This window comes from Haemorhous mexicanus, chromosome 9, assembly GCF_027477595.1.
Source record: "Haemorhous mexicanus isolate bHaeMex1 chromosome 9, bHaeMex1.pri, whole genome shotgun sequence".
In the NCBI taxonomy this organism is placed as follows: domain Eukaryota; kingdom Metazoa; phylum Chordata; class Aves; order Passeriformes; family Fringillidae; genus Haemorhous; species Haemorhous mexicanus.
The window spans coordinates 23,990,117-24,005,838 of record NC_082349.1 but is presented as its reverse complement, the minus strand read 5'-3'; the positions used below and the strand labels follow the sequence as shown (position 1 = coordinate 24,005,838).

General features: G+C 47.3%; 1 protein-coding gene across 1 annotated transcript; it reads left to right on the top strand.

The window, feature by feature from the left end:
• Positions 1-8,936: 8,936 nt before the first annotated feature.
• ARPC5 (actin related protein 2/3 complex subunit 5) lies at positions 8,937-13,923 on the top strand. Its single transcript, XM_059854537.1, has 4 exons — positions 8,937-9,125; positions 10,061-10,132; positions 11,733-11,909; positions 12,697-13,923. The coding sequence occupies exons 1-4, from the start codon at positions 8,982-8,984 to the stop codon at positions 12,757-12,759; spliced, it is 456 nt and encodes a 151-aa protein (XP_059710520.1). The 5' UTR covers positions 8,937-8,981; the 3' UTR covers positions 12,760-13,923.
• The last annotated feature ends 1,799 nt before the right edge of the window (positions 13,924-15,722 follow it).

Sequence of the window (15,722 nt, the reverse complement as noted above, 5' to 3'; positions counted from 1 at the left end):
TTTTTTTTTTTTTTTTTGCCATATTGAATGATGGAATCACCTGTAACAATCCTGAAGTGTGTCTGTTTCTATTGTGCAGTTTATCCTCTCTAGGATGAAAGAGAAATTTTTACTAATTTTTTTAGCAAAAAGGCTGATTTGTGAATAGTGCCCCCAGGCTCCAAGAGTTTTGTTCTCTGTATCAACAACCAAGTTTCCATATGCTGCCAGAAGTTTCAGTAGCTTCTTGAAGAGACTGTACACTATAATTTATGTATTACACACTTTGTGTGTGGCATCACAGGGGCAGCCCCTCGTCACCCAGCTCTGCCAGCAGGTGTACAAAACCAACATCAAATTAACCTAACAGGAATTAAAACATCTCTTAGGACAGCCTTTCCCCAAGGAATGCAGGGGATCCCAGCTGGACAGCAGAATCAGCCAGCCTCCCAACAGCCTTTCCCAGCCGTGGAAGGCAGTCTGCTTCCTCTGATGTCTCCAAGCCAAGGAGGGCTTTCCCCAGGTACATTTCTGCCCTCTCAGAGGGAACAGCTATACCCCAGACCCAGAAATAGAATAAGGCATTTAAAAATGCCAGAGGAATAATTCAGTGGAAGTGCTCATTCTGAAGTGTTTCCCTGTGGCACACACCTGCTCTGAGGATGGCACAGACCCATCCACTTTTTGGTGTGGAACTGAGATCACAGATGGCAAAAAACACCAATAAAGTCCCTTCCTGCCAAATTTAACCCATGGAATAACCGTGGGTCTCAAATAATGGATTATGAACATCCTTTTGATTTAATCTTCTACCTCGTAAGGCAGAGCAGTAAACCCTGAACCTCAGTACTCCCTGCCCATGGCAGGCAGCTGGAACTACATGACCTTTAAGGTCCATTCCAACCCAAACCATTCTGTGACCCTCTGACAGTCTGTTTACCTCCTGCAATTACTTTGTTGCCCTTAAGCCAATTTCCAGCAGAAAAATGCCAGCAGTCCCAAGCTACAGCCACAGCTACAGCTGCATTGCAGCTTCCCAAGCTGAGGCAGCTTTGATGGAACATGTGACATATCCCAAATTCCTCCTCTGTCGAGGAGGTGGGTGGTCCTGCAGGTAGGGCTGATACAGGAGCACATTTTCCCACCTACTGTTTTCCTCATAACAAGGGTGGTGGTGGGTCTAATATGTGTATATGTGTGTGTGTGCCTATTTATTTTTTTCCAGGGCTGTTGTTTTCTATTAAGAGGAACCTCACAAAGCTGTGTCATTTCCTAATTAATAATAGGATAATTATTATCTACACAGGCTAACTTAAAAAAAAAATAAATTTATACTTTAGAGCAGTCTTTTCTCTTTGTGATTCAATATCTTTGTTAATATACAAAAGGTCATGTAGAATAGGGCAAGTGAAGTATAGAACATTGCTGCCCGGCAAACAGAGGTTCTTTCATGGAATCATGAAAGGGGTTGGAAGGGACATTAAAGATCATCTCATTCCACCCCTGCAGGGACATCATCCCCTATCCCAGGTTGCTCCAAGCCCCATCCAACCTGGCCTTGGACATTTCCAGGGATGGAAGGGATGCAGGAATGGGATATAATCATTTAGAGTCACTTGGAAAGGGGAACGTGGGCAGCAGAGAAATACCTGCAAAGCATTGGCCTGGTTTTTGTTACATAAGCAGCAAGGCAAAATGAAAATCCCAAAACATCCAAATATAATAAACTGTTCGAAGAAAAACATTCATTAAATCAAACACACAGCAACTACTACATATATACAGGGAAATAAATACTTCTTGCCTTCACCTGTGCAGTCTGACTCTGTTCAGAGCAAAGCTGGCAGAAGCAGCTTAATCCCAAATTCCATAGTGATGCAAATGAGGATCATACCTGCAGCAGCCATAGAACAGGGGCTGCCAGACCCTCAGCTCCTGGGCAGGACTTGCCCACCATGGGTGCTGCATAACTCAGGCAGGTCTGAGAGTCTCCAAATGCCTGAAAATGGGCACATGGAGCTGCCCTACACATATCACAGGAGTTGGAGTGAATTCCCCTCCTCCATACTGGATCCATCACTGTATTCAACCATGACATAAAAGAAAAAAGTTGGCTTTCCTTCCTCTTAAAAAGGGACATAGCAATACCCTGAAATCACATGGCTTCCAGGCAGCTTCCCAAGCACACTTTATTTTCATTGACTAAAGTAATGCACAACAATGGCAATTGAAAGCAGATTTTCCTACACTATAAAAAGTCGTATTCTATTAGAAAATAGCAGGTCTTAAATCATGTTATTTAGCCAACACCCATCTCTGCATAGTGAAAGAAAATGGGATATCCAGATAGAGAAATATGAGTTGTGTGGGATGCCCAGGCTCACAGCATCCCCAGCATCTCTGGGTGTTCCCAAAGTACACCAAACTCTGCCTTCTCTTTTTTCTTGACATACAGCCAGCATTTTTCAGTTTGATAGGAATCACCAGGCAGCTGCTCTGGAAGGAGGAGATGGTGGTGTAATTACTGCCCTGGTAATCAGGATTTGCCTGGTTTACCTCTGTGAGCAGAGTCACAGCTCCAGTGGGTTTTCTGCCAGCACAGCTCTCCTCATTCCTAGAGAAGAGCCTGAATAGAGACAGGTAGAAATGTGATCAGATTTGGACTGAACATTGGTGCAATATTCTACATGTACAAGGCTCATAGTTCACACCAAAATTAAAATGACCCTTACTGTCTGTCTCATAGCACTTAGGCCAGTAATTGGTAAAACCTTCCCTGGCCCCGTGCTTCTGGAAACCATCCAAACTCCACTGATTAGCATGGAAGCAAACCTGTGTGCACACTAATCATTTGACCCCAAATCTTAAATTATTTTCTAATATTTTCTAGGAATAAAATACATCTCTTTGAGTACCAAGAATCATCTTCATTTTAAAGGGAAAGAAGATGAAGCAGAATATTTTATATATATGTATATGTTACGTGTGTGTGTGTGTGTGTGTGTGTGTGTGTGTGTGTGTGTGAAATCTATATGTTATGTGCAATATAGGAAAGGTCTCATCTCCTTCCATCTCTAAACTTTCATTTTCTTCCTCCATATTTCCAATCTGTAAACACAGGCTCTTGGCAAGCTCCCTGGCTCTTTCTTAGGGCAAGAGGAAATCTGTCCAATTGTTTGACAAACAAAGCATCCTGATAACATTTTAAAATTAATATGTAAGAATTTCTCTGCCTGTAATCTCTGGTGTGGCCACACTCAATAGAATGGAATTATTTTTTTCTTTTAATAATCAAAATCCTGGGTTATTTATGTAATTTTTCGTTACGATTTTTGCTGTCCTAAAATTTAACCTGGTTACCCTGTCTATGGCATGTAAATGTCCTTATTTGTCATTTCCCTTAGGGACTGCTTGCTGCTCTATGGGTTTCAATTCTACTCTTAATGGACAGAATTCTACTCTTTTAATTCTACTCTTAATAGACAGAAAAGGGAAAAACACTTCTTTTTAGGCATATAGAAAGGGAAACAACCAAGAAAATGAAGCCCTGGAAAAATCTCTGGGAGTGAGGTGATAATTCCAATCACTTTCAGGCTAAACAAGCTACATGAGGCAAATTTACTGGAATGGTTTTGTGAAGGTCTTACTTTCACAGGAGCTCAAGCAGGAAACATTCCCAGCTCAGGACCTAAAACCTGGCTAATCTTTATGGCCCCTTGGCAGAGTGCAGAGCACCAGGGCCCCACTCCAGGGCCAGGAGCAGCGCTCTTGTGGCACGAGATATCCCATATCCTCCTGTGTTCAGTGAGCTGGAGAGCAGGCAGTGTGGTTCAAATGGTCTGGATATGGTGGACAGATCTTGCTTCTTCCCTCATATCCTTTGTTTCTTATTTTTTAAACCTTAGGGCTGCACAGGAACATCAAGTCTCCGGCTCATTACAGGACCATGTGACTGCTCTGGACTTTGAACTCAGATAAACTCCCTACTGAATGAAAATGTGTAAAATGCTTCCAGCAGAGATTATTTTGCACCAGGCTGTACTAAGAAATGCAGGAGAATTTCAACACTGACATTTCAGAGACACAAAAGAGAGGAACCATCCTTGTCCTGAGTGCAGCATTTGGGGGATGCTCCAGAGCACACCTCCCTTTCCCCCCACACTAACAGCAACACTTATGCCAGCCTGTGGAAGCAGATCAAGGTTTAGTTTGGGGAATAAAACATCCTGATTCCATCTAATCACACATCAGCTTCTGTCTAATCAATGCACACAATTTTGCTTCCAAAAGACATCTACAGAAATCCCAAAACCACACATTGACATCAGTAAAATCACATCCAGACTGGCCACGTTGGGATGGTTCAGAATTTCTGCATGCTTTTTAGCCTGGAGAGATACCAGAGTTTATCTAATGCTTGGATAAAGAAAAAGAAAATCCCAGGCCTGATCATTAGGGTGTTTTTCCCTAGGTGCAGACCATATGGTTTAGACCCTGGCTCACTTCCAGACAGAGTCATTAGAGACTGTTTTCCCTGTGGTTTTCACTGGATAAAGCATTCCTCTTCAGTTCCTCCTGTGAACATTTGTACCTTGTCATGGGGCACTAATCAGTACCTCCTGCCCTCTGCCCCAGACAAGCATTTTAGCAAAAAGTTAAATAATTACTTAAAGGTATAATTATGTCCCAGTCCCCTCCAAATATAGTTGGGAGGGGCAGAGATAGAATTATAATTTTAAGTATAATTGGAGAAATAGAGAGAGATCAGATAGGGATAGAGATAGATAAACATGGATCTGTTAACACTCATTTTGAGCTCCTAGGGATCCATCAGACACTATATCCTGTATCAGAATGGTGGCTCATGGAGAGGAACAGCCTTGGCAAAGGAGCCAAAGGCTGGTGCTGCACATCCAGAAATGCACTTTGGTTGGGGGAACACTCTTCCAATTAATCCATCCAATGGGGTAGTTTGGGATTTGACTCCCATCCTGTAAGGATGTGATACTGTTGATTGAGGAGATTGAAAATTTGACAGGTTTTGATCAGGGCAAAGCACCAAAGAAAGAAAAAGAGGCAAAGTTTCAGGGGGAGATGTAAAATTTCCAGTGCCTCTGGTTGAAAAGCTCTAGAGACACTTAAACGGAGCGGGAGAAGCAATCGGCTCCATCCGGCAGAAAACGACACACATCCCTGAGGTGCGACATTGCCATCCTGTGGCCATCCCAGCTCTGCAGGAACACCAGCAGGGACAGGAGGAACCGGAACGTCATCCCACCTTCGCAGCTTTTTCAATTGTCGCAGGCACTGGCAGCCTACAGGAGAGCTGGCGGGGGGTGACCCTCTCCGGACACCCCTCTCCAAAGAAAAACACTCGTTTCTCCAGAGCTGCCCTCCTTTATGCCAGGGAGCAGAGGCATTTTCTATCTCCCGAGGCACAGCACTGCCTGGGTGACACTGCCCTGCACAGAACAGAGCACAACTGACCATCCAAAATGTACAGAAACACCAGAAATGACAAATGGAAATTCCTGATGTGAGGCGGCCAATCTTTAGGAGAAATCTGAATGAGAACAGCACAATGGGCTGGATCAGGAAGGAACTACAGCACATATACATGCAAAAATATATGAGAACAATATACAGAAGTTAGTATAGAGTCAGGAGTGGAAAGCAAGGCAAATTAATAAAATGATTAATTTAAGGAAAAATAAATAATGACAGAGAGCAAAACAGGGTGGAATGCAAAAGTAGCTGTGATAAAATATGCAGATGGCAATGTTTTATAGTGGAGCAGCAACAGAATTAAACTGGATCCAGGAATGATGAAGGGCAACAAGAGCAGCAGTGAAGACAAATAATTTCCTGCGTGAGCCAAAAGCTGTTCATCCACACAAAATCTGTGTTTGCCCTCCTCTGGCACCCTGGTACTAATCATGATTCAGCTTACTCACAGAATGGCCCACTACTTACTGGAATTACAGCCTCAGGGAGGGGGGCAAAGACTTCCTAAGAAAGGGAAAACCTTGATGCAGAAGTACAACAGGAGTTTTCTGTCCAGCTGGCACATCAGGCAGATAAACACACAAATTATTTGGAAAGAAAGTCAGCTGGACGTTCCTTGGAACACCCAGATTTCAGCTATAACAATCTTGTAGCAAAACTTCACTAATAAAAAAGGGCAATAGCATTACTTGAGAAATGAAAAAAATATTGACAGGCACAGAACAGCAGCTCAACTCCCACAGATGCCTGGCCCCACAAAGGCAAATTATTTTTGTGCTTCTGTCTCCCAGAAACTGGCACCAGGAAACATCTAAAGGAACCTGCCTGCTGTCACCATCTCAGCTGGGAAAGATGCTTTTCCACTAAACTTCCTAGACCAGGGAGGAACCTTCTTCTGCACCACAGAATTTGCAAAGAAAGATTGCAACAGCCCTACAGTGGAAAGGTAAAAAGCCACTGAAGGCAATCAGATAAATATTTGCTATTACCCTGAGCTGGACCTGCTGACATGGTAATAATACCTTTTTAAGTTCTTTTTTTGATGGTGTTTGCTTTTTTTTTTTTTTTTTTTTTTGCCATATTGAATGATGGAATCACCTGTAACAATCCTGAAGTGTGTCTGTTTCTATTGTGCAGTTTATCCTCTCTAGGATGAAAGAGAAATTTTTACTAATTTTTTTAGCAAAAAGGCTGATTTGTGAATAGTGCCCCCAGGCTCCAAGAGTTTTGTTCTCTGTATCAACAACCAAGTTTCCATATGCTGCCAGAAGTTTCAGTAGCTTCTTGAAGAGACTGTACACTATAATTTATGTATTACACACTTTGTGTGTGGCATCACAGGGGCAGCCCCTCGTCACCCAGCTCTGCCAGCAGGTGTACAAAACCAACATCAAATTAACCTAACAGGAATTAAAACATCTCTTAGGACAGCCTTTCCCCAAGGAATGCAGGGGATCCCAGCTGGACAGCAGAATCAGCCAGCCTCCCAACAGCCTTTCCCAGCCGTGGAAGGCAGTCTGCTTCCTCTGATGTCTCCAAGCCAAGGAGGGCTTTCCCCAGGTACATTTCTGCCCTCTCAGAGGGAACAGCTATACCCCAGACCCAGAAATAGAATAAGGCATTTAAAAATGCCAGAGGAATAATTCAGTGGAAGTGCTCATTCTGAAGTGTTTCCCTGTGGCACACACCTGCTCTGAGGATGGCACAGACCCATCCACTTTTTGGTGTGGAACTGAGATCACAGATGGCAAAAAACACCAATAAAGTCCCTTCCTGCCAAATTTAACCCATGGAATAACCGTGGGTCTCAAATAATGGATTATGAACATCCTTTTGATTTAATCTTCTACCTCGTAAGGCAGAGCAGTAAACCCTGAACCTCAGTACTCCCTGCCCATGGCAGGCAGCTGGAACTACATGACCTTTAAGGTCCATTCCAACCCAAACCATTCTGTGACCCTCTGACAGTCTGTTTACCTCCTGCAATTACTTTGTTGCCCTTAAGCCAATTTCCAGCAGAAAAATGCCAGCAGTCCCAAGCTACAGCCACAGCTACAGCTGCATTGCAGCTTCCCAAGCTGAGGCAGCTTTGATGGAACATGTGACATATCCCAAATTCCTCCTCTGTCGAGGAGGTGGGTGGTCCTGCAGGTAGGGCTGATACAGGAGCACATTTTCCCACCTACTGTTTTCCTCATAACAAGGGTGGTGGTGGGTCTAATATGTGTATATGTGTGTGTGTGCCTATTTATTTTTTTCCAGGGCTGTTGTTTTCTATTAAGAGGAACCTCACAAAGCTGTGTCATTTCCTAATTAATAATAGGATAATTATTATCTACACAGGCCAAGTGTAACTTAAAAAAAAAAAAAACAGTCAGGCTGTGGCTATTTTTTAACCTCTAAGGTCACTAGGTGCTGTTGGAGTAGGAGCTGAGCAGTACAGGGAGGGCAGCTCCGACCTCACCGGGAGCCACAAGGGTCCTGCCCAGCCTGGCGCTGTCCTGGGGGGGACAGAGGGACCCAGACAAGCTCGGGAAGAGGCTCGTGGGAATCTCATGGAATTTAACAAAGCTAAGTGCTGGTGCTGCACCTGGGTCAGGGCAACCCCTGGGATCAGTCCAGGCTGGGAGGAGCAGATGGAGCAGCCCTGGGAGAAGGATTTGGTGGTGCTGGGGGTGAGAGCTGGAGTTGCCCTGAAGCCCCTGCCCTGGGCTGAGCCCCCATCCTGGGCAGCAGGAAAGGGATTGGAATTGTGCCCCTGTGCCCCTGAGCTCAGGTGAGACCCCACCTGCAGAGCTGCCCCAGCACAGGAGGGAGCTGGAGCTGCTGGAGGGAGCCCAGGGGAGGTACCAGGATGGGCAGAGGGATGGAGCAGCTCTGCTGGGAGGGAAGGCTGGGAGAGCTGGGATTGTGCAGCCTGGAGCAGCTTTGGGGTGAGCTCACAGGGGCCTTGCCGTGCCTGAAGGAGCTGATGGGAATCACGAGGACACACTATTTACAAGGGCCTGAAGTGACAGAACAAGCAGGAATGGCTTCAAAGACAATCAGAGCAGGGTGACAGCAACACCAAGGTTGTGACTTCAATTCTGGTATGGGCCATTTACTTAAAAATTGGATTCGATGATGCTTGTGGGTCTTTTCCAACTCAGAATATTCTGTGAATCTGCGAAACTTCAAACTGAAAGAGACTAAGTTTAGATTGGCTACTGCGAAGCAGCTGTTCCCCGTGAGTGAGGGCCTGGCACAGGTTTCCCAGAGAAGCTGTGGCCGCCCCATCGCCAGCAGTGTCCGAGGCCAGGCCGGACGGAGGCTGGAGCAGCCTGGGCTCGTGGGAGGTGTCCCTGGCCTGTCCCGGGCCGTGCAGGGTGCGGTGGGCCGGGCTCTGAGGGCCCTTGCAGCCGCGCCAGGCTCCGCTCGCTGACAGCGCTGCCGCTGCGCCGGCGCCGCTCGGGCGGGGCGGGCCGGGCCGGCGGCGGCTGCGCGGGGCGGGCGCGGCCATGGCGAAGCACACGGTGTCCTCGGCGCGGTTCCGCCGGGTGGACGTGGACGAGTACGACGAGAACAAGTTCGTGGATGAGGAGGACGGGGGCGACGGGCAAGCGGGCCCTGATGAGGGCGAGGTGGACTCGTGCCTGCGACAATATCCTGAGGGCAGCGGCGGGGGCGGAGCGGGCGCGGCCGCCGCTGGGGCGGCCTTATAGGGGAACATCCGCGAGCGGCACCGCGGCGGGCGGGAAGCGCTGGAACGGGAGAGGGCTGAAGGGGAAAGGGGCTGACAGGACAAGGGACGACCCTGAACGGGGAAGGGGCTGGCAGCAGGAAGATGCTAAAGGGGGAAGGGGCTGACAGCAGGAAGAGGCTGACAGCAGGAAGAGGTTGAATGGAGGAGGGGGCTGGCAGAGGGAAGAGGCTGAAGGGGGAAGGAGCTGGCAGAGGGAAGGGGGAAGAGGCTGAAGGGGGAAGGGGCTGGCGGGAGGAAGAGGCTGAATGGAGAAGGGGAAGAGGCTGAAGGGGGAAGGGGCTGGCAGAGGGAAGGGGGAAGAGGCTGAAGGGGGAAGGGGCTGGCAGAGGGAAGGCGGTCCACCTCCCTCCCCTGCCCGCAGCAGCCGCAGTGCCCCAGGGCTGCGCTCAGGGAGGTGTCCCGGGGGATGCAGACAGGGGGTTCCTGTGCTCAGAGACTTTCCCATGCCCACTACAGGGGCTGCCTCGCCCAGCTGGCCCTTGGTCACTTTTCCCTGGGCTGCAGTCCCGGTGGCTGCTGGGGCTGGATGTGACAAGCTGAGACCTGTTCTCGAGGGCTACAGATTGCAGAAGCGATGGGTAGTGGTTTCTTTTGCTTGGACGCTCATTCAGGGAAAGGCCTAGGAAGTATTCAACAGTTCTGGAATTATACAGCTGCTTGTTGATGCTGCTCCTACCTCAAATGGCCTGAAAATTGCTGTCTTGGGCTGTAATGTCTTCTTAGCTGGTGAGGGAATCCCTGCATCAGAGTGTTTTCAGTCATGCACAAGCCAACTACAGATAGAGCTGTCCTGGTACTTGATGTCCATATACTGGTCCTTAACCATCTGGCACAGGGAACATGATGGCTGCACTGCAGGCAGCTCTGAAGAACCCTCCCATCAACACAAAGAACCAGGCAGTGAAGGTAAAATAGCGACTGCTCACTCATGGGTTACTCCCTAAAAATCCTTTCCTGTCTCTGTTACCTCTGTGCCACTTAGTTGTACCTTGAGGAGGCCAGAGGAGCAGAATTTAGTGTATTCCCTGATGTTGAAACATCCATGACCACAAGTGTTTTAATCTTGTTCAAAATACTGTAGCTCAGGTACAGTACTGTCCACGTACCTTTACCTTGGTGCTGGGTCAGGTGGGGTTCTCCTACCAGTGCTGGTTGTGCTTTGTGTGCCCAGGTGTCACCAGGTGCCTGTGTCTGACTCAGACCAGACATGGCAGCTCGCAGATGTAATCATTGTGTGCTCAGGGAACCAGGGTTGCAGTTCTCACCTCTGACTAATGAAACCACCAGCAGTGAGCCTACAAAAAAGGAAGAATTGTTTTTTGTCACATCCAATCAAAGTGAAGCTGTTAAAACCTCAGGAAAAGCAAGCCCTCCCCCTGTGATAGTGTGGGAGTCTGCTGGGTACGTGCATTTCTGAATATCCCCAGGATGGATCCTGAATAGCTCATGATTGCAGTGGTGGGAGGAACAGGCTGATAAGATATGGCACTGCCCAGCTGGTGAGTGCCTGCAGTCACTTCTGCCTGCCCAAGGAGAGGCCCAGGGTCATGGTTCCAGGCAGAGCTGTTCCTGCAGCCCCAGCCCTTTCCTGAAGGGTTTTACAGAGCTCTGGGAACCAGCTGTTACAAATAGAGCTCTATAGCTTTGTCCTCACATTAATGACTTGTTTCCATTAGCCCTCTATTGAAGGATTTAAGAATACAAGTTGTGGTGGAATTGAAGAGGGTAGAATGACTAAACATTAATACCTGCCTTAATTTTTGGTTATTGGGCAGGAAAACTGACATCCATAGTTGCTGTAGGGGGAGGATGCCTGAGGTGGTTGTGTGATAGAATTATTCAAAAGGCCAGCAACCCTGAGACATTCTTCTCTCATCCTGCCTCAGTTAGTGATGGATGAACAGGAGGAGCTGCTCCTTGCTGATGACATGGCTAATTGCTGCTGTAAGCACATCTCACACATTCCCAGGCCTGAAATGACATCCAGATCAAAAGTTATTAATTCTTAATATTAATGGCCAGTCTGTATCCAGTGTGCCTGGGACTGCTTGGAAAGCACATGGCTTCCAGCAGTCATCTCTTCCAGGCTGCCAGTGGCATTTCCCTGGATCACATTAATGGTTGTGTCACATTAAGCAGTACAGAGGTATGGAAAAGGCTCTGGTGGCAAGCGGGGCCAGACAAGCACTTGATTGTTATAATTATTTTGGAACTTGATAGATTTTGAACTCCCATATGAGCATTTACTGTTTAGCCATAATTAAGGGGTGCAGAATTACAAACACTAACAGAGGCAGAAAAACTAAAGCAGGGCAAATGTGTTAAACTCTTACCTTGTTTTTCTTTGGGAGGACGTGTCTCTTATACCTTACTATGACAAGCTCTTAACACACTGTCCTCTTCAGAGGTGTTAAAGATAAAAATGCTCTAAAGCAGTTTGAGAGAGAAGCAGTGTTTGGCTGTGCCTCACAGCAGGATGGTTGTGTCTGTGCCTGCCTGTTGACAGGACCGTGCTGAGAGCATCGTGCTGAAGGTGCTCATCTCCTTCAAAGCCAACGACATCGAGAAGGCGGTGCAGTCGCTGGACAAGAACGGGGTGGACCTGCTCATGAAGTACATCTACAAGGGCTTTGAGAGCCCCTCTGACAACAGCAGTGCTGTGCTGCTGCAGTGGCATGAGAAGGTGAGTGCATGGGGACAGCTCCTGCCAGAGTGGCCAGGCCCTGAGCCTGGCTAGAACCCCCTTCCTGAAGGGGAGACTGGTGAGACTGGCTGGTGAGACTCAAGTGCCAGATTCAGGCTGTGAATTTGGAGCTCACAGCTGAGTTATACCCTCCTGCCCACTGCTGCTTCCTTGAGTAAACACCCAACAGTCAAAAGTTGGGTTTCTCTTAGACTAAGGCAAACAAAATAGTTTCATCCAGTGATTCAAGGAGAATTTCTTTCCTGGAGGGAAGCAAAATTTGCAGCTTGGTTATGCAGGGAAATGAAAGCTTAATTAAAGTTAAAAAGCTTTCTTGAAATGGAGTGTGATTATCATACCCTGGCACCCTGGCTGCTGGTGTTTTGTGGAGGGCAGACAGATACTCATGTGCAATATAAATGTGATCCAAGTAATTTCATGGGAAGGGACCTTGAAGCTTATCTCATTTCATAGGCAGGGACACCTTCCACTAGCCCAGGTTGGTCCAAGCCCCGTTCAACCTGGCCTTGGACATTTCCAGAGATAGACAGCCACAGCTTCTCTGGCACATCTGTACAAGGGCCTCCCCACCCTCACAGGCAAAGATTTCTTCCTGATACCTACCCCTACTTCCTGTCAGTTTGAAGCCTTTCCCCCTTGTTCTGTCACTCCAGGCCATGTCCAAAGTCCCTCTGCATCGTCCTTGTCAGCCTGTTGAGGTCCTGGAAGGGAGCTCCAGGCTGCAGCTGCCCTGGCCTGCTGTTCACTGCCATGTTTCCTCTCCCAGGCGCTGGCTGCCGGAGGCGTTGGGTCCATTGTGCGTGTTCTGACTGCCAGGAAGACGGTGTGACTCCAGCAGGGAGTGTCGGTGTGACTCCAGCAGGGAGCACCACCCCTGACCCCCTCCCGGCACGGCCGCCCCCGGGCAGCTCTGGCCCCAGCTTTGCCTTTGCCCTGCTGCTTCTGTCATACCCCACCAATGATGCATCGTGATCTCCTCTGCAGTTCAATCCTGGAAAATTATGAAGGTGGAATTTACTTCTAACAGGAATCTTTGGTACTCGCCAGCCTTTCAGTGACGTATTCAGTGATGTAAACAATTTGGTGTTTAGAGTGATTTGCATTTGTGTATAATTGTGGCAGATTTGGACCTGACTCTCTGAGCAAGTGCTAAGGGACACAGGGCAATGTCTTAATTTTTTGCTAGCAAGCAGTGTTTTGAGCTAAAATCTTGTATTTGAGAAGTGGGGCAGCTATTATTAACACAGGTAACTGGACCATATTGCCTTTGGTCAACCTCTGACCCTATATCTGTGAATAGGAGAGAAAAAAAGCTCTTTTCCAACCTCAATTACCATTCCAGAGAGCTGAGTATTTTCCTTAACCTGCTCAGGTTCCTTGCCATCAGTCTGATGCTGGGTCCACAGTAGGAAGGTCACAGTGGGATGGAGTTGTCCATCATACAGTTTGGAAAAAGGGTTAATGGTCCATTTACACTGGAGCCCAGCCCAGTGAACTCTTCTTATTTTGGGGAGCAAAGCTTCTGAGGAGAAGAAGAAAAAGCAGCTTTTACACAGCAAATCACCTTTCAGCAATTGGAAAGTGATTTGGTTTTGTCAAGCACAACTAAATGGCTGCTTGGGGTAGTCTGAGAAACATATCCTGGTATCGACACCATCCTTGCAGAGCCTCCCCTATTTTGTTTTCTGGTTGTGTAGGGTCTGTAAGGACATCAGACAGTTCACATTCCTGTTGCATTGTGCCTCATCATGTTAGCTAGTGGGCCAGTCAGGTTCCCAAATAGAGAATTTTAAAGAATTAGGAAAGCCCAGGGCATCCCAGACCATGGATCACTGTAGAAGGTTTAGGGCCAGGACTGAAATATATGTGTTTTAATTTCAGTATTTTACTACAGTTGGGTTGTGTAAAACTGTTGGGGACCTTGTGAAATCTTTGCTGTTTTTTGATATCTGCTTTGTTTTTGTAATAATAATAAAGACCAGACAATAAATCATCACTGAATATTTACTCACTGTGTCTGACATGCCTTCAGTGGAGACAGGAACCAGCATGGTTGCCCCTAAACCATTCAGCGCCTCCCTGATTCTCTTCCTTGGATGCTTCTGCTTGCTCACTGCCTCCAGAAGAACACAGGCACAACCACAGGAGGCACTGAGATCACCAGGTGGGAGACTCAGCCTTGCTACAGAAAGCGTCCAGGTTTCATCCATAGATCTGTACAGAAATTCTCCTGGTTGTGCAGCCAGGGTTCTGTCCTTAGAGCTCTGCCAGGGACTGTGAGTGGCTCCTCTGGTTCTTTCTGCTTGCCCAGATCTGCATTAAGACATCTAGGAACCTCATTTGAAAAAAATAAGCTGTAATCCCAGAGAAGTGGAAAGGATTTTCCAAAGCAATTGATGCCAAAGCAGATCAGCTGCCTCTAGATGGCATTAGATAAATTAAGTGAATAAATGGAGTGGTCTTAAGGTTCTGCAGATCCCCTTGGGTGAAGCTGTGATGGATTTAGGAACATTCACAGAACACGTACATCAGTGTTTCTGTTCAGGGATGTGCTAAAACACACATTGATAGGGGGATAGGGCAGGATTTGCAGGGGCAGCTCTACTGGTAATGAGTGACAGGAAGGGAAAAAGTAAATCTAGACTTAAAAAACAGCCTCTTTCCTCTAAATCCTGCCTTGCTTGCATTGGTGGATGGTATAGATACCATGACAGGGGTTCAGATTCCTGTTAGGAGAAGGAAGCCTTCAATGGAGAGCCTCATGCAGGTCAGACTGGGAAGGGTGGCAAGGTTTGCAGAGCTCTGCTGCCTTCAGCTTTAGCCAGAGTACATGGCAGTGGCACCTTCTCATCAGATCCTGCTTTTGTGCTAGTTGAGACCTGCTGCTGTCCTCACATCCAGCTCAGTGTCTACCTCCATTTGGGAAAAGAGCTAAAGCCCACAGATCCTGTGTAGAGGGCTCCAACCTGCCTTCCTGGGAATGAGCTGGACATGCTCCTCCACTTCTCCTGCCCAATAAATCTGCTCACAAAAAGATCTTCCCTTGTGCATAATGGGGGGTTCTTTGTTTCTGAATCTTTTTTTTACCCCTTCAGAAATTATAAACTGGTACATATTGTAGCTGTAAAAAGTCAAAACCTGTGCACTGCACCCCAGCTGGATTTTGGACATTTCTCTATTTCTGACCCACCTATTGGCAATCTGGGTTTGCTGGATTCCAAGAGTCTTTCACAGGAAATGTCACCATCTCTGTTACTCACTTCCTGTTGGACGTTATCATAGAAGAAACAAGTTTACCTACTGAGTCAGCTTTGGGCAGAGAAAGGGGAACAAGAGATTCACTTCTGCTGCAAGGGCTGTGTTTATCACACTCTGAAATCTCACTATTAAATTACAAATACCCGGGCAGAAGGACAGCTGCTGTGAGCATTACAATGGGGGTGATCTCTCATACTCCTCCAGCTCCCCTTGTACTGCTTTTGGGATAAACCTGACTGAGCTGCACACCTATTCAGATAATTAAATGAGCAGGAAATTAAGCCTCCAATAAGGTGAACCATTTGCTGCTCCATGGGGTCTCCCATCCCTCACAGGAATCAGAAAAGGCACCTAGAGGGGTGTTTTTACACTCACCATGTTGTCGTTCCTGCCCTTTTACCTGGGCATCACTTCAGCTTGTTGCATCTCCCTCTGCTTTCCTGGAGATCAGAGTCTTCCATGCTCCCGTGGGAAGCCCATAGGAGGCAGGGGGGATGCTGAGGGCACACATACAGCTGGAGAACCAGACAGCCC